The following is a 20,591-nucleotide window of genomic DNA, read 5'->3' as shown; positions in this document are numbered from 1 at the left end:
ACCCCACCTTCTCCCTCCCTAACCGTCCAAAATGCACCTTTCTCGATAACTCCATCATGATGCTCCGTGAAGAAACAGACCCCTCTTGAAATTACTGAATATCCTGTCGCCCAGTCAGAGATGTATTTCAAATAGAGTCTCAATCCATTACTGGGCCAGGAAATCAATTTCGTGGGTTGAGACCAGCAGTATTTTCCCTTTCTGGTGACGCACTGCCATACAGGCAGGGGAGTGTGCACATGGCAAGGGCACAGTGTGATGCGTTCTCAGGAGCATGGCACACTCAGATCAAGAGGCAGAACAGGACCTGTGCCCCAGAGTATCTTCCGCCTCCCTCAGGGACCTCCTAGCCCCAGTGTGAGGGCTACACTGACTTCTAAAGGCCTGCATTAGTTTTGCCTGTTTTTGTATGGTATGTTCTCTTTTGTAAGGCTGGCTTTTTAAAAATTGAGATAGAATAAGGACACTGGAGTGCAATACATGTGAGAAGGTAAGTCCTGTTTTAGGAAACTTCATTATCCATATGTGCACAATATGTCCACAAAGGATCACAATAGGAGATGCATTTCTCCCTGTGGGTGTCTCCTTCAAGAGACGGGACGCTAGGAAACAGTAGGTCACCATGTCATCTGGTGAGATGCGGACAGGAGAAGGATAGAGTGAAGGCTCCGGAAACTGTCTGAAGTTTCACTCCTGCCAGGATCTCACAAATAGTGAGTGGCCAGACCAAGAGCCACACCCTCTAGAAACCTGCAAATCTAAGCTGCATTCTCCCTCAGGGTGGAAGAGGCTTTTCTCTGCAGTTAGTCCTGCTACAGGCTGCAACCCTGCCTTGTCCAGAGCAGCAGACACTGAATAAATATTTATTAATTACATGCATATAACCCTGGCTCACCCAGGGCCTCTCAGTGGAGGCAGAGAACTGAGACTTCTTGCTTTCGAAGTCCTTTGGGCATGAAGGTTTTTCAGGGGTTGAGGAACGTGGCTCTGGAGTGACTCACTGCAGTCAAATGCTGACATTTTCTAGCTGGTACCTAAGACTCAGGTTCCCTTTCTGTCGAACTGCATAGGACTGTTTCGAGAATGAAGAGAAACAATCTACAGAGGGTGTCAGCTCACAGCCTTGCTCACAGGATGCACTTGATACCTCTCGCCATCACAGTCATTATCATATTGTTACAGACTTGATCATGCGCTTATTAGATTTACCCATCACTTCCTACCAGAGGGCAGGGCCATGTGCCACACATTTTGCCTTAATTCCTGTCAAATTCTTGGTATCAGAGTTGCCTAGATTTTTGAAAATCATGATTTCAGAAGGATTTCAAAACAAATCTCGGAAACTGACACGGGCTTTACTAATTCTTTATTTTGGACAGTAAGGGAAGTAAAAAAGTTAATTTCCATCTACTGCTACCATAATGTGATACTTATTTATTTATTTATTTTTTGAGATGGAGTCTCGCTCTGTTGCCCAGGCTGGAATGCAATGGCGCAATCTTGGCTCACTGCAAGCTCCACCTCCTGGGTTCACGCCATTGTCCTGCGTCAGCCTCCCAAGTAGCTGGGACTACAGGCGCCCGCCACCACACCCAGCTAATTTTTTGTATTTTTAGTAGACATGGGGTTTCACTGTGTTAACCAGGATGGTCTTGATCTCATGACCTTGTGATCCACCTGCCTCGGCCTCCCAAAGGGCTGGGATTACAGGCATGAGCCACTGCACCCGGCCAATAATGTGATTTTTAAATAGGACATTTTAATCCCAAAATATTAGGAAGCACAATCTAAAATAATTTTTTTAAAAAGAGTCAAATAAGCTAGTTTCATGTTTAAAAACAAAACAAAACAAAACAACTCACTGCCCTTTTTTCTCATTTCAAAGCAGCCTAGTGGCCACAGCACCCCACACAGGCACCAGTCCATGCCCCATGATTTGGGAACTTGCTCTGCAAAGCAGCCACTTGGTAAATATTTGTTGAACTACTGAATTCTGAGCTCCAGCTACATCCGCCTGAGCAAGACTGGGCCTGTAGCCTGTAAGGCTGGGGGCTCGAGCCAAGTGTGCAGCATTCCTTAGTCCTGATTGTGGCTCTGGGCTTCCACACAAAGCCGGGAGGCCCTTTGGACAGAGGAATGCAGGACGCAGTGTAGCCCCCTGGGTGAGAACAGGCTTGGATTTGAATCTCGTTCCATCAGATACTCCACCTCTCTAAGCCTCAGCTTCCTCATCTATAACCTGGGGAGGCTGAAGACTTGCCTTGTGGGGCAGTTTCTGAGGATTAAACCACATAAAGCATATAAAGGGTCTGGCAAGGTGTCTGGCACACAAAACACTGGATGAGGCTGAGGTGCCACCACCAATGCCACTTTCAATATGAAGTGGGGGTAAAGGCAGGAGGAGGAGAGGCCTGTGGTCATGGAATTTGGCTGAATAGGAGGGGAAAGAGGCCATTCCAGAATCAGAGGCACCACCCTGATGCCCTCAGAGGAACAGGGTTGCTGTTCACCTGATCGAGGTGATAGTGGTCCGTGGGGTATGAGTCGTGGAGGTGGCCCAGGGTATAAATCCTCCGGTGCTCACAGGATGTGGGAGAGGAGATTGTCCGAGTAGGTTGCTCTCTCTTCTGAGAGGAATTAGAAGAACTGTCTGTAGCTGTCTGTGTAGAGGGAGGTAACCAAGAGTCAATTTAAAAACAACAACAAAAACCCCACGCAGCAAACCCCGACGTGCACTATTCAAATACTAGCTATTCCCCGGTTGTGGCATCTTGCTGCTCTTCCCAAAATCTTGAGTTTGTCTTGGCTACAACAGGAGGACCCCTGAATGGCCAGATTGTCTAAACACAATGTGGCTGGTTCAACAGGCGGAGAAGCCCAGCCACCAGACCCTGGAAAGGTAGGTTTTTCTTAAATGCGGGAATAGTGACTGGGTGCGGGGGGGAAAGGCTGGATATACCAGGCTCCCCAAAGGTGCGTTCTAGTTTGATCAAGAATGGTTACCCTGGCCAGGCGCGGTGGCTCATGCCTGTAATCCCAGCACTTTGGGAGGCCAAGGCAGGCGGATCACCTGAGGTAAGGAGTTCAAGAGCAGCCTGGCCAATATGGCAAAACCCTGTCTCTACTAAAAATACAAAAATTAGGCAGGCATGGTGGCAGGTGCCTATAATCCCAGCTACTTGGGAGGCTGAGGCAGGAGAATTGTTTGAACCCGGGAAGCAGAGGCTGCAGTGAGCCAAGACTGAGCCACTGTACTCCAGCCTGGGTGACAGAGCAAGACTCCATCTCAAACAACAACAACAACAACAACAAAAACAAAACATACATAAAAGAATCGTTATCCCATCTGTGGCCCTGGTTGTGAGGTGTTATGGCAAGCAGGGAAGACGCACACAGGCAAAAATGAAACCCACGTGTTTATATGGAGGGGGGGAAATCTCCACCTGGGAGAGTCTCAGAGGTAAGGATACCGCTGGCTGGGGTATCTTGAGTACTGGATTTCCAAGAATAAATTTTGTATCTTTGGGGTTGGGAGCAAGACTTGGAGGTCACTTTAAACTGGAAGTGAGATGGATGACTGCATAGAAAAACAGAGGCCACCTCTGTGAAGGGTGAGTACAGAGCTGTTTTGCCCAGTAGAGATATCAAGTTAAGACTGGAGTCTCCGTAACCATGTCTTTGGCAGATGATTAGCTATCAGTGTGCACTGTACAAGCAGATCCCACAGGCACCCAGTATGCCACCTGATACGGTTTGGCTGTGTCCCCAACCAAAACTCATCATGAATTTGTGGGAGGGACCTGCTGGGAGGTAAGTGAATCACTGGGGCAAGTCTTTCCCGTGCTGTCCTCAGGATAGTGAATAAGTCTCAGATCTGATGGTTTTAAAAAGAGGTATTCCCCTGCACAAGCTCTTTTTTTGCCTGCCACCATCCGCGTAAGATGTGACTTGCTCCTTCTTGCCTTCCGCCATGATTGTGAGGCCTCCCCAGCCATGCGGAACTGTAAGTCCAATTAAATCTCTTTCTTTTGAAAATTGCCCGGTCTCCGGTATGTCTTTATCAGCAGCGAGAAAATAGACTAATACTCCCACCTGAGACACAATGGAGCAGGCCAGGCGACTCCAGGTGGTGGTCATACTCCACAACCCTCTGGGCCCAGGGGCTATCCAGGGGCCTTATTAGATGCAGCTGGCAACCATCTTTAAAACCAGGACCCCCAGAATCCCTACCCTTCCTTCTGCTTGCTTAGAGTGACATATCCCTCGACCCTCTACCATTCCCCAACTAAACAGATGAAAAGAAAAGGCTTTTTCTGATCTCTAGATGCTCTCTTTCTTGCAAATCTACAGGAACTTTCCTTTGGCTACTGTTTCTTACTTGTATATTCCCCTCATCTCATTTGCTTATATATATATATTTTTAAATGTATTTATTTATGTATTTGGGACAGGATCTTGCTTTGTCACCCAAGCTGGAGTGCCGTGGCATGAACACAGCTCAAGTGATCCCCCTGCTTCAGCCTCCTGAGTAGCTGGGACAATAGGTGTGCACCACCACCCCTGGCTAATTTTTGTATTTTTTGTAGAGATGGGGGTCTTGCCAAGTTGCCCAGGCTGGTCTTGAACTCCTGAGCTCAAGTGATCCTCCTGCTCTGGCCTCCCAATGTGCTGGGATTACTGCCATGAGCCACCATACCCTGACTTATCTATCACTTTACATGTTTTTGTTAGCTATCATAAATCATTTTAGGGACAAGGTCAAAACAAATAGACTTATAAAAGTTCTTTTTATCCTCCTCTCATTTATAAAGTAGTACATACTTAGAAAAATAGCACTACAAGAATTTAGGAAAAACACACCCATATTTCCGTTATGCAACATAAGCATTGTTAGTTTTTACACCTTGGTCCACATGTGCAGCATCTCTCTGGAGACCCAACCCTCCTGGATGTTTCTCTACTTGGGTTTGGTCTATGCCATGCATGGCTGATGCCTGCTTCTGATCCCCCAAGCCATGGTGACTAATTTCAATATGAACACACGGTGCTCTCCGAAGCAATATAGAGAGACTTTTGACAGAGCGGTCAGAAAAGCAGCTGTCTCCATTTCTGTAATCAAGATCTAAGGGTCCTATAAGCCTTGAATCCTGGCACGGGTGTGGGGAAAGGACTTGTCTGAGGATGGGAGCAAGAGAAGCCACCCTTAGACCCTTTGAGCTGCTGGATCCAGCCAAGCCTGAATCCTGATCCACTCGAGGATGTCCCAATGATGACACCAATTCTCTTTTGTAACTTAAGCCAGAATACACTGGGTTTGTCACTTGGGTGCACTTTCCCTTCACTTTGGATTCCTTCCAAAGCAGTCCCACAGGCACCACACTCCTGGCTTCTCTCTACCCCTTACTCCTCCCCAGGTTCCCTCCTCTTCCTCACAAACAACTCTTCTTGGTGTCATATGTGTGAGTGCTTATGGTGTGCCAGGCCCTGAGCTACTTGTGGACACGGTTCCTCAGCACGGCCAGCAGGTCACAGGTAAAACACTATCTCCATGTCACACACTGGCACTAAGGGACTCTGAGAGATGGTGAATCCAGGCCATGGCAGCACAGAGTCACTGGCAGAGCTGGGACTGAAACGCAGCCTCCCTGACCACAAAGCCCAGGGAGATTTCTAATAGCCCCCACACACTGCTGCCTCTCACAGCCAGGTAAGTCCACTTCCAACTCCTATGCTAAGAGGTATTTTGTTGAGATTAACACAAAACATAACTTCTCCAAGTCACAAGGTACACCCTGCTGTATACAAACCCAGGAGATGAGGAGATGATGTCTCACAGTACAAAGGTTACTACAGATCTCAATAAATACCTCTCAAATGAGTAATCAGGGCCTTTCAGTGTGATTCAAATCTCAGGAGTTAAATTCTTATCCAACAGCCACGTTACAGTCATCTATTAGGTTAGACGTTACCCTTGTGTTGAACATTGTAATAAACTCTCAGTACTTAGTTCTCAGAAGCCCATTTAACACACCACGGTCACCACTGTTAGTCATCTGTTCACCCTAACTCAGCCTATTTTCTGTGACCCACGTTTGGGTTAACAATGTGTAGAAAGTCCTTCTGAGAAATGAGGCACATCCGGCTTTTCCTAGGACTCATTAATTGATCAGAAATGCTACCTTCCGATACTCCCATCCCACCTCCCGAACCCTCTCTCCCTGCACAGTCCCGTGCAAAGCTCCCCAGACATTTGTCAGAGGATGTGAGACTGAGAAAGGCTTTATCCGATGACGAATTTCTACAGTGAAGCAAGAAGGCCAGAAGACCTCGAGAGGCACATCCACAGTCTACTGCCTCCTGAGGGCAGAGCTGAGGTCGCATCCTAGCCGAGCCTGCAGTCTTCCAGGCCCAGCTGTTCAGGGTTGTCTGAACTCCCAGAAGGTTCCACTGGAAGCCAAGGCTATTTCAGATGGATACTAACAGATGATTCTTACAAAGCAGCTAGTGTGACCTACAAACAAAAGGAATGTACTACCAGGGCATCTCCAAGAAAGGCAAAGGGGAAAAAAAATCTCCTTTTACCCTCATGCACCTCTGAACTGGCTCTCCTGTGACTCTGCCCTGGTTTCCGTGGGCTGCACAAAAGCAGCCCACCTGAGGTATGCACATACCTAATACACAAGCAAGATTCTTAAACATCTCTCTGTTATTTCTGTGCACAAGCTACTGACACCTACCAACCTACCAATCTGAAAGCTGTCACCTTCAATGAAAGAGTTGGCAATCACATGCTCCCAACTGTATCTACACTCCCCTTGCTCTCCAGTGGGGGTCTAAGAACTGTTAGGGCTTTGAAGAACAAAAGCAGAGGTCTCCTGTGACTACTCTGTGCTCGGGGACTTCAGGCTCCTAGAAGGCATGACTGCAGCATCCTGAGACAGCAGGTCAGAGTGGGCGTTTAATGTCTCCTGCTGTGGACACTGAGGCTGGCATTGCCATCTGGCCCCAGCTGACACTGGGAGGTCTTGTGCACTATGATGCAGGGAGCACAGCCCTTGCCACCTGCAAATGTACCCTCTAAAAACACTCTTGCCTCTGGGTTTGACTCTGACTCAATGTCAATGCCTGTTACTAAAAAGATGTCCAGCTGGGTGCAGCCACTCATGCCTGTAATCCCAGCGCTTTGGGAGGCTGAGGTAGGAGGATCGCTTGAAGCCAAGAGTTCGAGACCAGCCTGGGCAACAAATCAAGACCCTGTCTAAAAAAAAAAAGAAAAAAAAAGATATCCAATTAAGAAGTGTGCAACCTAATATGAGGCACTGAACGACAGAAACGAGGGGAGTATTATAATGCTAAAAACAACAGGGTCTCAGCTCAGGCAGATTAGATTTGAATCATTCTCTGCTAATTATAAGATGATTTTGGTCAAGTTAATCTCTAACTCCAGTTTTTACATCTGTAAAATTGGGCCAAAATCTTCCTTGGGGTTATGGCAAAAATAAAATGGGATTTAAAATTTCTATTTTGTTATATATTTTTTTGAGACAGAGCCTTGATCTGTCACCCAGGCTGGAGTGCAGCAGCGCAATCTCAGCTCACTGCAACCTCTGCCTCCTGGGTTCAAGTGATTCTCATGCCTCAGCCTCCCAAGTGGCTGGGATTACAAGCACGTGCCAACATGTTTGGCTAATTTTTTGATTTTTTTAGTAGAGATGGGGTTTCACCAGGTTGCCCAGGCTGGTCTCCAACTCCTGAGCTCAGGCAATCCGCCCGCCTTGTCCTCCTAAAGTGCCAGGATTATAGGGATGAGCTACCACGCCTGGCCTAAAAATTTCTATTTTAAACTGTGACTGCTGGTATATGAAAGATACTGATTCTGTATGTTGATCCTGTATCTGGTTGTTTTGCTTAGCTCCCTTATGAAACTAGATTTTTCTAAGTAAATCATTTTGCTCACAAAAGATAGTTTCATCTCCTTTCATATATATATATATATATATATATATTTTTTTTTTTTTTTGAGATGGAGTCTTGCTCCGTTGCCCAGGCTGGAGTGCAGTGGCACGATCTCGGCTCACTGTAAGCTCTGCCTCCTGGGTTCACGCCATTCTCCTGCCTCAGCCTCCCAAGTAGCTGGGACTATAGGCACTTGCCACCACACCCGGCTAATACTTCGTATTTTTAGTAGAGATGGGGTTTCACCTTGTTAGCCAGGATGGTCTCAATCTCCTGACCTCACTATCCACCTGCCTCGGCCTCCCAAAGTGCTGGGATTACAGGTGTGAGCCACCGTGCCCGGCCTCCGTTCCAATATTTATACCATCTTCTTCTTAACTCATTGCATCTTTTGCCAGGGCTTCCAACATGACATGGAAAAACAGAGGGGACAGTGTCCTGCTTGTCTTGAACCTGACTTTGATAGAATTACTTCTAATGAATTTCTATTAGATATAATATTTCTAGGTAATTGGAGTGATTATAAAGTTCCAAAAGTTTCCTTCTATTCTAGATTGCTAAGGATTTTCACCAGATATTAGATGTTATTAGATGATTTTTCTGTCCACTGAGATGATTACACAATCTTTCACCTTTATTTTATTAATATGTGAATTAAACAGCTTTTCCAACATAAACGTTCTTTGCATTCCTCAGATACATTCTACCGGTCTTTCACTAAATATGCCTTACTAATATGTGATGTGATTTATTTATTTATTTTTTGAGACAGAGTCTCGCTCTGTCACCCAGGCTGGAGTGCAGTGGCGCAATTTTGGCTCACCGCAACCTCCGCCTCCTGGGTTCAAGCGATTCTTGTGCCTCAGCCTCCTGAGTAGCTGGACCACAGGCACGTGCCACCACACCTGGCTAATTTTTTATATTTTTAGTAGAGACAGGGTTTCGCCATGTTGGCCAGGCTGGTCTCCAACTCCTGACCTCAGGTGATCCGCCCACCTCAGCCTCCCAAAGTGCTGGGATTACAGGCATGAGCCACTGCACCTGGCCCACTGTCAAATTTTTCTATGGTTACTATAAAAAACCACATACTTTGAGTAGCAAATAACAAGCTCTGTGTGACCTGGTTTCTAAAGCCCTCTAACAGGGCAATGAGCTGAGACAAGCCTTTGATGAGGAAGAACCCAGAAAGGAGAGAGTAAGAAAAGAGAAGGGAAGGGGGTGAAAGCAGGTGTCAGAGGGTACAGAAATGAAAGTGGGCACTGCCAACATTTAAAAAAACAAGAAATAGGGACAGGGCTGGCCTGTCCAAATCCTCTATGGTAGTAAAAAAAAAAAAAAAAAAAAAAATCCATCCCTGGCCAGGCGCAGTGACTCACGCCTGTAATCTCAGCACTTTGGGAGGCTGAGGCGGGCAGATCACGAGGTCAGGAGATCGAGACCAGCCTGGCTAACAAGGTGAGACCCCGTCTCTACTAAAAATACAAAAAATTAGCTGGGCATGGTGGCAGGAGCCTATAGTCCCAGCTACTCGGGAGGCTGAGGCAGGAGATTGGCGTGAACCTGGGAGGAAGAGGTTGCAGTGAGCCGAGATCGCGCCACTGCACTCCAGCCTGGGCGACAGAGCAAGACTCTGTCTCAAAAAAATCCATCCCTTCCCAGAAGGGTTTTTGGGTTTGGGTTGGGTGCTTTGTGGGATGTGGGCTCAGACACAGAAAGTGACCATGTTGTTGGGGGAGACGCCACGTGGCACGGGCAGAGGCAAGGCCAGATGAGCAGTCCTCACACACCAATGGGTATGGGCCTCAGAGCATTGGTCAGAGTCAGGCAGCTTCCCAGAGGGGTGTGTCTGAGATGGGTCATAGCATTCTAGATGGGTAGACCAGAGGAAGAAAAGGGGGCTCAAATTTATCAGTGAACATCTGATCAACATCTCCAAAAAAGAGCAGGCTTCCAGTTGCCAGATTCTATAGACACAGGCTGTACTTATTCTGAGAATTCAGATATTTCCCATAACTCTCTAGAGTTTGATGACAAATGAGAGCAACTCCATGGAGCTTCAAAACTTGAGACAGAATTTAAAAAAAATAATAATGGACCTTAATGTTATGATGGCTTGACAATCAATCAAAATCTGAGTGCAAAAGACACTGGGCTGAAGCTGCCTGGGCTAATGGACTGGCAGTTTCCCCAAGGTCAATGCTGTCTGGTTTGGGTGGGAATCAGCCTGAATGGAGAAAGGAGACTAACAGGGCAACACCTCAGGTTAAACCTGAGCCAGCTCCCTCCTGCTGTATGAGCCTTTTTTGTACAATATGATCTCTTGTTCTTGGAAGCTTGGCTACTCTTCCCTCTCTTATGGAGGGACCTTGAGTTTACTGGGAAACTCATAAAGAAGCAAGTGCAGCAGCTCACATGCCCTGGGTCCAAGAATGAACCTTCTTCATGTAGAAGGCCACCTCTCTGACCAAGGGAAGCTCAAGGAGGGAGGGAAGGAACCACCAGGCCAGACGAGCTGAGGAGACAGGTTGCTTAAACTGTCCATTCTGGGATGGAATCCTGGCTGCTGACCCAGGACTTTTTGGGGGCACTTTCTGTGTCTTCAGGATGAGCCGGACAGATTTCAATGTTCACATTTCGCAGGTCTTTTCAGTACTATGCGCATCCCTTCAAGTCCTCTAGGTTTTCCTGCTAAACCTTTGCTTTCTAAAAGAGGGTAGGGGCAGAGGACAAGGAGGCAACAGTTGGCAAAAAGTGCTATGGGAAAGAAAAGGTGTGCCTGGGCTGTTTTCTCAAGGACACTTGGAATTATTATCAAGGGGCACCTGGTTCACAGCCTTCTCAAGTAGGATGCTCCCATCCAGTACATGGGTGAGACTACTAGAGGGCTGGCAATGTGTAATTTCTTCCTTCTTCTTACGGAGGGAGATAAAAGGGACAAACCCCTCCTCTCGAGAGGCAAGGAAACAAGTACAGCCACTTCATCATCCTCATGTTCCCAGGAACACAAGGGCTGACTGCAGAAATCACAATGTGCAAAGAGCCAAGCCCTCTCTGACCAGCCCATTTGGGAGATCAATGGGCCTACGTGTTTTGAATAGGGCCATAGAAAACAATGTTAAAGAAACTGCTTAAGGAGCTAGACCACATCATTCAGGAATCATGTAGCACTGCTAAGCAAAAATAGCACTATACAGGGAGATTCGAAAACCTCAATTTCAGGCCAGGCCAGATATCTTGGACAAGTTGTTTAACTTTTGGGGGCCTCAGTTTTCTCATGTGTAAAATGAGGGAGTTGAACTAGATGATTTCCAAGGTCTGTTTGAACCCTAACAATTTCATGTGCAATGCTTCTCACCTGCTCCTAAGAACATTACAGGTTAGAGGAGTTTGACTAAGCCCGTTGCTTAGTTGATTCAAGAACCACAGGATTAGGACAGGTGCAGTGGCTCATGCCTGTAATCCCAGCACTTTGGGAGGCCAAGGGGGATGGATCACCTGAGGTCAGGAGTTGGAGACCAGCCTGGTCAACATGGTGAAACGCCATCTTTGTAAAATACAAAGTATTTTGTATACAAAATAGAAAATATCCTTGTAAAAATACAAAAATTATCTGGGTGTGGTGGCAGGTGCCTGTAATCCCAGCTACTCAGGAGGCTGAGGCAGGAGAATCACTTGAACCTGGGAGGCGGAGGTTACATTGAGCTGATACCGTGCCACTGCACTCCAGCCTAGGTGACAGAGCAAGACTGTCTCAAAAAAAAAAAAAAAAAAAAAAAAAAGTTACAGGATTAATTTTGATTGATTAAGTAGAATTTCTGCCTTGTCTGCAGATGCTGCTGCTATTTTGAATTTTTAAAGGTAGCTAACTAGTAGTTATGGACTACATTTGCATTATTTTTGCTGCAATCTACCACCAAAATATATCTCAATAGCTGATGTAACTAAGGCAATATTCTTCCTTTTGCAAGGGATTCTCATTTTATATATAAGTATTTACAACTCCCCCCACCCCGTATATAATATTCGTTCCTTTCTTAACCTCGGCCTGAGAGTGTCTCAGAAGGCTACCGGCTCAGACTGGATGAGTTGCAAGATTTTCCCCGCAATGTCTACTAAGGCCGAGAAACCTATGATCAGTCTTTTCTCCTTTGGCAAACAGGAAGTCGTCTGCCATTTTGTCAACAGGTCTTTGGGAACAGGTAGCTCCGGCTCATCTGTCCTGAGAGCCTACGTTGGTTCCAGGTGTCCTCTTACAAAAAGGCAGCAGATCAGGAAGTAGGCCAGACCTGTATTCTTTCACAATCCCAGCTAGCAGGCAGTTTGAGGCAGCTGCTGGTGGGGCTTTGGGGGAGAGATGACTCTGACTCTGTCCTAGACTCTAGGACATTATCCTCTCTCTAGGACCTAGAGGATTCTTTCATTGTGAAATCAACAACAACAAAAACCAACCAACCAACCAACCAACCAACCAACCAACCAACCAACCAACCAAGAAAAATAAATAGGGTCTCACTATAGCCCTGGCTGGTCTCAAACTCCTGGGCTCAAGTGATCTTCCCGCCTCGGCGTCCCAAAGTGTTGGGATTAAAGGCGTGAGCCACCAGTCCAGGTCAACAAAAACAATTTTGTAAAAAATTTTTGTTTCTTAAAAAAAATTTTTTTTTTTGAGTTAGGGTCTTGCTCTATTGCCCAGGCTGGAGTACGTGGTACAATCACAGCTCACTGCAGCCTTGACCTCTCAGGCTCAAGAGATCCTCCCACCTCAGCCTCCTAAGTAGCTGGGACCACAGGAGCACATCAACATGCCTGGCTAATTTTTTTGAAAAAATTTTATGTAGAGACAGGACAGGGTCTCTGTATGTCGCCCAGGCCGGTCTCAAACTCCTGGACTCAAGCAATCCTCCTGCCTCGCTTGGCCTCCCAAAGTGCTGGGATTACAGTTGTGAGCCACCATGCACGGCCTCTAAATTTTAAAGTTAGATGATATGTTGATATGAAAGAAAAGGACTCTGATAAACCCACAGTTTAGCTTCACTGGAGGGACTGAGGGGATGGGAGCAGGAAGGCTGGGTTTCAAGTAACCTTGAATACTCTGTATGAATTAATAAAATGGAAATAAAAGTTTCTCACTGTCCACAGCTTAAAAAGATGAGATGATATATATGTAAATAAAGCAAGACACAAGTGGCAGGGCTTGCAAAATGCCTTGGGGCTTCCTGAAACTGAGAGCATTCCAAAGCTTTTATTTAGATCCTTAGACATTTAATTAATTTAGCCACTATAGGTATTACATGTTGATAAAAAGATCCTCCTCTTACAGCGTAATGTGAGCTTCAGCGTTATTGTCATTTAGAAGATAAAGGAGTCCCCACCCATCTTCTGAGACCTTCTTCTGACACCCCACCCTGTGTTGGGTCTCAATCAGCAGTAGTTATGGGATGCACTGCTCCCTGGGGTCAACCAAAACGTGGAGGGCTGCCCTCCCAAAACATCTTTTCTTTTCTTTTCTTTCTTTCTTTCTTTTTTTTTTTTCTTTTGAGACGGAGTCTCGCTCTGTCGCCCAGGCTGGAGTGCAATGGCGCGGTCTCGGCTCACTGCAACCTCCGCCTTCCAGATTCAAGCGATTCTCCTGCCTCAGCCTCCGGAGTAGCTGGGATTACAGGGGCCCGCCATCATGCCTGGCTAATTTTTGTATTTTTAGTAGAGATGGGGTTTCACCATGTTGGCCACTCTGGTCTTGAATTGCTGACCTCGTGATCCGCCCACCTTGGCCTCCCAAAGTGCTGGGATTACAGGCATGAACCACTGTGCCCGGCCCATTTTTGCTTTTCTTATCCACCATAGATCAGTTTCACTAAACTTTGTAGAAGTAATTTATATTTTCAAACTATTTTCTCTTTTACTTGTCACCCCTTCCCTCCTCTGCCCCAATCCCTTAATGCTAAAGATAATGACACCAGAAAATATTTTTGATCAACTGATCTTCTAAAATGAGACTGGGGCTTTCAAGTAGGGACAGGGGAACCTCAGACCTCCAGCAAAGAGATGGCTGAGGTCTTAAGCCAATGTACCAGTTTAAATGCACATCGTTTAGGCAGCTTTTCTACAATAAAAGGAATCTGGTATACCGACCATGTAAAATGTACTGAAACTTAGTTGGATAACGATTTCCTTTTCTTAAGCTTCTCTGAAAGGCAGCAAGCAGTTTACGGGCTTGCATTCTGGGACAGCAGAGTGTGGAACTGAGGACAAGTCACTTCATCTCGCTGAGCTGTGGTGGCTTTATGTGCAAAAATGGAAGTGTCGATCTGTACTCACAGGGTAGCTGTGAGGACCAAATGCAGTCACGTATACAGGAGTCCAGTGCAAAATGCCAGGGACAGTAATGGTTCCACATCACTGTCCCTTTCCTTCCCCTCCCCTTGGGCCAGTGAATGGAGACTCAAAGGAAATATGTTCATCCCAAGAAGGTTTTGAGTCCAAAGCACAGCTAACTAAAAGCAGAATCCAGTTTAGAATGGAGGCCTCTCTTCAGACTCCAAACACAGGGATCACATGCCACCTCACCTTTTTTTTTTTTTTTTTTTTTTTTTTTTTTTTTTTTGAGACGGAGTCTCGCTCTGTCGCCCAGGCTGGAGTGCAGTGGCGCGATCTCGGCTCACTGCAAGCTCCGCCTCCCGGGTTCACACTATTCTCCTGCCTCAGCCTCCCGAGTAGCTGGGACTACAGGCGCCCGCCACTGCGCCCGGCTAATTTTTTTGTATTTTTAGTAGAGATGGGGTTTCACCGTGGTCTCGATCTCCTGACCTCGTGATCCGCCCACCTCGGCCTCTCAGAGTGCTGGGATTACAGGCGTGAGCCACCGCGCCCGGCCGCCACCTCACCTTTAAGAAAACACTTAGAAAGCCAGTCAATGAACTCCATTCATTACAAAACTGGTAGATCTGCCCTGAGCTTTAATGTTTGCTGGGGATAGAGTAGGTAGAAAAAAACTCTTCAAGAAAAGGAAGATGTTGTATTCTGTGCCCTTTTACTTCTGTAAATGAAACCTTGATAAGTACAAAATTCAACAAATTCATTTTTCCACTTAAGAATGAAAAGAAACTCAACTTGCAAATACCCAAAAGCCCATCTAGGACAAAACCAACATTGTCTCGGCGCTTTGGTTTTAACTATGTGCTCTATCCATGCCTTAGACAACACCTGAGGTGGATGGGAGGGGGCTGGGATGTCATTAGACACAACTGCGCTGAGTTCCAAGTTCTAAATATCTGTCTTACCAGTAAGTTTTAGAACACCACCACACTCTGGGAAGCTGTAGACCACACATGAGCTAAAGCAGTGCTCATGTCCCTGGCTCTAGGTTCCAGACATTTCATTATCTCAGGACAGAAAATCTAATGACAGGGAGCTCATAAATGAAGGGGGACCTGGTTTGTAAGCCCTGATGGAGTGTGTTCCTAAGAGTCAATGGCCTAATTACTGGGCTTTTCTAGGGAAAGGAGGTACTATTGTTAATAGGTCCTTGTTTGTAAACAAATGGAATGAAGGCAATTGATCACAGACACCAGGGTCTATACAGAATACAAGAAATTAAGTGGTGCTCTTTCTGCAGTGAGTCTGCAAGTGCCTGGAAGCAGCAGGGCTGCTTCTAAACTTTCTTCCAGGCATTTGGTGTTAGCCTAGAGTAGCACATGGATCCCCCGTGGATTAAAGGACAAAACCAGGAGGGATTCTGGCTTCCATCATCCCTTTCCCTCTCACCCTCTTCTGATTCTATAAATCACTTCTGGCAGGTAGCTGGGAAGCAGCTGCGAATGACAGGTTTGCTCTGGAGCACAGGAAGCCACCTTTTAACCCGCCTGCTGTTGTTTGTCTCTCAAAACGTGACAAAGGAACAGATGTAAGCAACATGCCAACTGTTGAGAGGATCTGCTCGGAGCACTATAGGAAGCCTGTTGGGAGCTATATCACACCAGCCAATCCAAGGAAGGACAACTGAGTTCATTTCCTGAAACCCCCTCTGCACACTCAGTTCAAGTCAGGTTGGGTCGGCAATGATCAGGCTATGCACCACGCAAACCCCTGCTTCCACCTTTGCCTCTGTGGCTCCCAGTTCTCAAAGCCCCTTCCTGAACCCCGTTCAAATGCAACTGAGAGGTTCAGTCCAGCCTCACCCCCAGCGAGGACTTTTTTGATCCCATGCCCCTCCCTCATCTCTCAACCAGACTACTTTTCACAGTCTGTAAGCCTCTCATGGGTCAGTCTCATTTCTGCAAACCATCTTGTGATCTCTTTGAGGGTTGGAGCCATGGTTCACATACCTTTGTATTCCCAAGGTAATGGTTTTTCAAATCACCAGTTGCAAACCATGAGTACAATGGGAGACAAGTTTAATGGGTTGCACCCAATATATTAAAATATAAAATAAAAACCAGCTTACAAAAGACACTCCTGGGACAACTGGGGAACTATGAAGTGGATATTAGATGACATTATGAAATTCTTATTAATTTTCTAAGGGATAGTAATGGTGGTGTGTTTACACAGGAAAATGCCTTATTTCTTTTAAAAATTATTTTTATTAGACTTTTTTTTTGGAGCAGTTTTAGTTTCACAGCAAAACTGAGTGGAAAGTAGAGATTTCCCCTGTCCCCACACATGCAAAGTCCCCATTATCAACATCCCCACCACGGTGGTACATTTGTGACAATCGATGAAGTACACTGACACATCACTATCACCCAAAGGCTACGGTTTACATTAGGATTCAGGTGTTATACATGCTACAGGTTTGGACAAATGTATAATGACATGCATCTGCCATTACAGTGACATACAGAGTAGTGTCACTGCCCTTAAATTCCTTTGTGAACTTCAGGGGATACATGCTAAAGTATGAGAGGTGACTTACTTTCAAATGGATCAACAACAAAAATATTTGTGTGTGTATAAGCACACACGCTTGCACAGATCAAGCAAATGTGCCCAAATGTTACAACAGCTGAATGTTAGGTGTAGGGTATGCAGGCATTCACTGTACTATTCTTTACATTTTTCTGTGAGCTTGAAAAGTTTTATAATAAAAAATGGAAGAAAATGAAACAAAAAAAAATCAGAATGCAGAGGATGAAATATGATTCGGTTTGGGTATCTATTGACATATGTGTCCTGGGTCACAACATACATATATTTCTTATTGTGGGTCAAGGCCCAGAATTTGAAAATGCTGTCCAGGCTGGGCGTGGTGGCTAAAGCCTATAAACCTATAATCCCAGCACTTTGAGAAGCTGAAGTTGGAGGACTGCTTGAGCCCAGGAGTTCAAAACCAGCCTAGGCAATACAGCGAAACCCCATCTTTGAAAATAAATAAATAAATAATTAATTAAAAAGGAAAGAAAGAAAATGCTGTCCCGTGTAACTTGCTGCTCTAAGCACATAGCAGGCAGGCAATGAACTATTTGTTAATTAACTTCTAGAAGCACAGGATTTAACTGAAGCAGCAAGCTGAGAAATCATTTTGTTTCCAGTTACATCCCATTAACTCAAGCTGTGTCAAAACAGCTAAAAACCCTTTCCTGCGTTAGCACACTTGGGCCTAACCTTAAGTCAGCCTGCAGGCCTTTCTTATCAGATGTTTAATTACTCATCAGGAAAGATACTGCTGGCTTTCTCCCTTGATGCCAGGGATGGAAGCGTGTTCACAGAAGACTCCAAATAGGGCAAGCGATTGTCCTGGTTTGCCTGGGATTGAGGTGTTTCCCAGGACTAGGGACATTTTGTGCTAAAACCAGGACAGACTTGGGCAAACCAGGGCAGCTGGTCATCCTAAATCTGAGCAAAGACTTTAAGACGACCTTGGACAGACCTGGGAGAGCTGACACTGCTGTGCTGTGTGGCAGATGACACCACTGCAGCATGAGCAACAGGGACAAACCCAGCCTGAGAAAAATTGTAGTAAGACAGAGATCGCTCTGATGCCATCCAAACAGCAACAGCAAACGCTGCATTGCAAAGTGTGCCTCATGCCCTTAAACAAAACCTTTCTCTGATTATTCAACAACTAATCTGGAAAGCAAAGGACAAAGGAAACTTACTGTAAAAACGTCATCATCGCCAAGCTCAGCTTCATTATGGATGGTGGAAGATGACGTTGTTGAACCTAAAAAGACAAAAATGTAATAAAAAGTGTTTCCCAAGAGGATACATCAAATCCAACCGTTTAAAAAAGTATATTTTAATAAAACCACATTCCATTCTTTTTGCATGTGAATTACCAACAGAAACAAGTTACCTGGGAATTGAGTGCTTTTAATTTACTCTTCTTTAATTGATTCTTGCCAGGATGCTCCCTAAATTAACTTTGCCTGCTGTTGTTCCCAATTAATCTCTCAAACTTCTGCACTGGCTGCTAGAGAATAAGCACACAGAAAGGCACTGTGGAGGAGGTGAGGGGAGAGGCTGCCCTCAGAGGAGCCTCTGAGGGACATGCATCGAGCCCAGCCTCTGTAGTGACCTTGAGGTCCCAGCCATGTAGTGGGAAAAGCACTGGACGGGGAACCCCTAAGTGAGACATGCCACAATCTGACTGTGTAAACTGGACTTAGCTCCTCTGGTCTTTTCATCTACCAATGAAGGCATTTTAGCTCAATAGCTTGTATGGTTGTGTCCAGTTCTGAATTCAGATATTGTATTTCTAAATCCCAAATTGTGGGCTCCCTTCTAAGGGGACACCTGTGCAAGGGGGTTTCCTCTTGCAATACCAAGGCATCAGTGAGTTTGCTTTGTTTTTCCAAGTCAAAATTACAGCTCTTGTTAGAAAATCCTCCTTATTCCATCATGGAACCAATTGGATTTTAGAGTTCAATGTAATTACTTGTTCACCTTTTTCTTCATTCTGGTATGCGAATCAGGTACAACTGCCCTACTTCCCCCCACCACCCTGAATAGCAGACAATAATGCATGGATCAACTTAATTGGCCAAAAGAAATACATATTTAAAATTGCATCAGTGACAGATATACCAAAAGGGAAATTTATTCTCTATCTTTTCCTTTTCTTGGTTAGATCTTTTAAAATATGCATTTAGAAAATATTTTGCTGGCCGGACGCAGTGGCTCACGCGTGCAATCCGAGCACTTTGGGAGGCTGAGGCCGGCAGATCACGAGGTCAGGAGTTCAAGACCAGCCTGGCCAACACAGTGAAACCCTGTCTCTACTAAAAATACAAAAATTAGCTGGGTGTGATGGCAGGCGCCTGTAATCCTAGCTACCGGGGAGGCTGAGGCATGAGAATCGCTTGAACCTGGGAGACAGAGGTTGCAGTGAGCCGAGATGGCACCACTGCACTCCAGCCTGGGCTGGAGACTCCATCTCAAAAAAAAAGAAAAAAAGAAAAGAAAAGAAAAAGAAAAAGAAAATATTTTGCTATTACATGAAACTGAAATGAAAACAATTGCTCAGAAAGGATGAGAAATACTTAAATTTCCAACAAGAGACTGCAGGAGAAAAAACAACAGTCCCATAGTGTGTTCTGTGCAACTCCTATTGGTCTTTCAGGAGCTGTCTCTACTCTGAATTACTCCAATCAACCAATGTTCTAGGAAAACTGGTGGAAAAAAAAGCTAGATAGTATGTATATAGAGAAAAAAATTACAAGTAGGAGAACGAAATGTTGTGCAATTAAGTACATGGACACAATGCGAACGTCTATCAATAATATAGGAGCTGTTTTTTCTCTAAACATGAAAAAGCTGTGTTTAATAACATTTTAAATATTTGCCACTTATGTCAGACCTATGATTTGAACACTGGTTTTTATTATCTCTTTTTGGCTATCTCATACTTGTTTATGGATTCATGTTCTAGCTAGTCTTGTCTTACTACTGATTATAATGTTAAGTAATTTGTCTTTTAAGACTTGCTTTTTTTCCTCTTCCCCCAAATCCACAATGAAGAAAATGACTTCAGAACACTTTTATTTCTTAAGCAAATGAAACATACATCCTTTTGTGATTAATTTCCCCAAGATCTGAATTTGGTATTAACATGCCTTGCTTGATATTTCTTTCTTCACAGGGCCCTGTCTATGGCTTCTTTAACCCTCTGATTTGATACCTGGATGTGCTGCAGTGGAGAATTTTTGTGTTTGCATCTGTGGACTCTAGTCAAGCCCACCATGAGAACTGACTGCCCAAGGGCCCTCCAGGCCACGATCAGATGTAACACAATTCCTACTACTCACTTACCCATAGACCAAGGCCTAAACCGAACCAGGGCTCCAGAGGTCACAGATCCCTTTCCTTTTCAGTGGCAGCTGTACACCCTGGGCCTCTGATTACAGGAGGACAGTGGGTAGGCCAGGAGCCTTCTGGGCCCGCCAGAATCCATTCTCTACTTCTGAGCCAAGACAGACCAGACCAAAGCCGTTTCAATAGTCAGGACAAGGTGAAAGCAGTCAAAAATACATGCACATGGAAATCCAGAACCTGCCTGTTTTTTCACAGCAGAGTCTAAAAATCAATTGGGATTACTCCTTACTCTGAAACCCATCTCCTTTTCCCTGAATTGTCACTTTAATTACTCTCCTTGGATATTCCAAAAGTTTTGGCATCTACTGACCTGGTCCCAAACC

At 45.3% G+C, this 20,591-nt stretch overlaps 1 protein-coding gene across 3 annotated transcripts in view; it reads right to left on the bottom strand.

Annotated features, from left to right (window-relative positions):
- The window catches only part of SPRED2 (sprouty related EVH1 domain containing 2), a 123,070-nt gene that overhangs the window by 3,387 nt on the left and 99,092 nt on the right, over positions 1 to 20,591 (bottom strand). For all 3 annotated transcript variants that reach the window (XM_055378030.2, XM_019021346.4, XM_004029328.5), the window contains 2 exons: positions 18,054 to 18,118; positions 2,511 to 2,660 (listed from right to left, as the gene is read on the bottom strand). In XM_055378030.2, coding sequence (XP_055234005.1) covers positions 2,511 to 2,660; positions 18,054 to 18,118 — 215 coding nt within the window. The remainder of the gene's footprint in view (positions 1 to 2,510; positions 2,661 to 18,053; positions 18,119 to 20,591) is intronic.

This window comes from Gorilla gorilla, chromosome 12, assembly GCF_029281585.2.
Source record: "Gorilla gorilla gorilla isolate KB3781 chromosome 12, NHGRI_mGorGor1-v2.1_pri, whole genome shotgun sequence".
NCBI lineage: Eukaryota > Metazoa > Chordata > Mammalia > Primates > Hominidae > Gorilla > Gorilla gorilla.
This window is presented reverse-complemented; position numbering and strand designations above follow the sequence as displayed.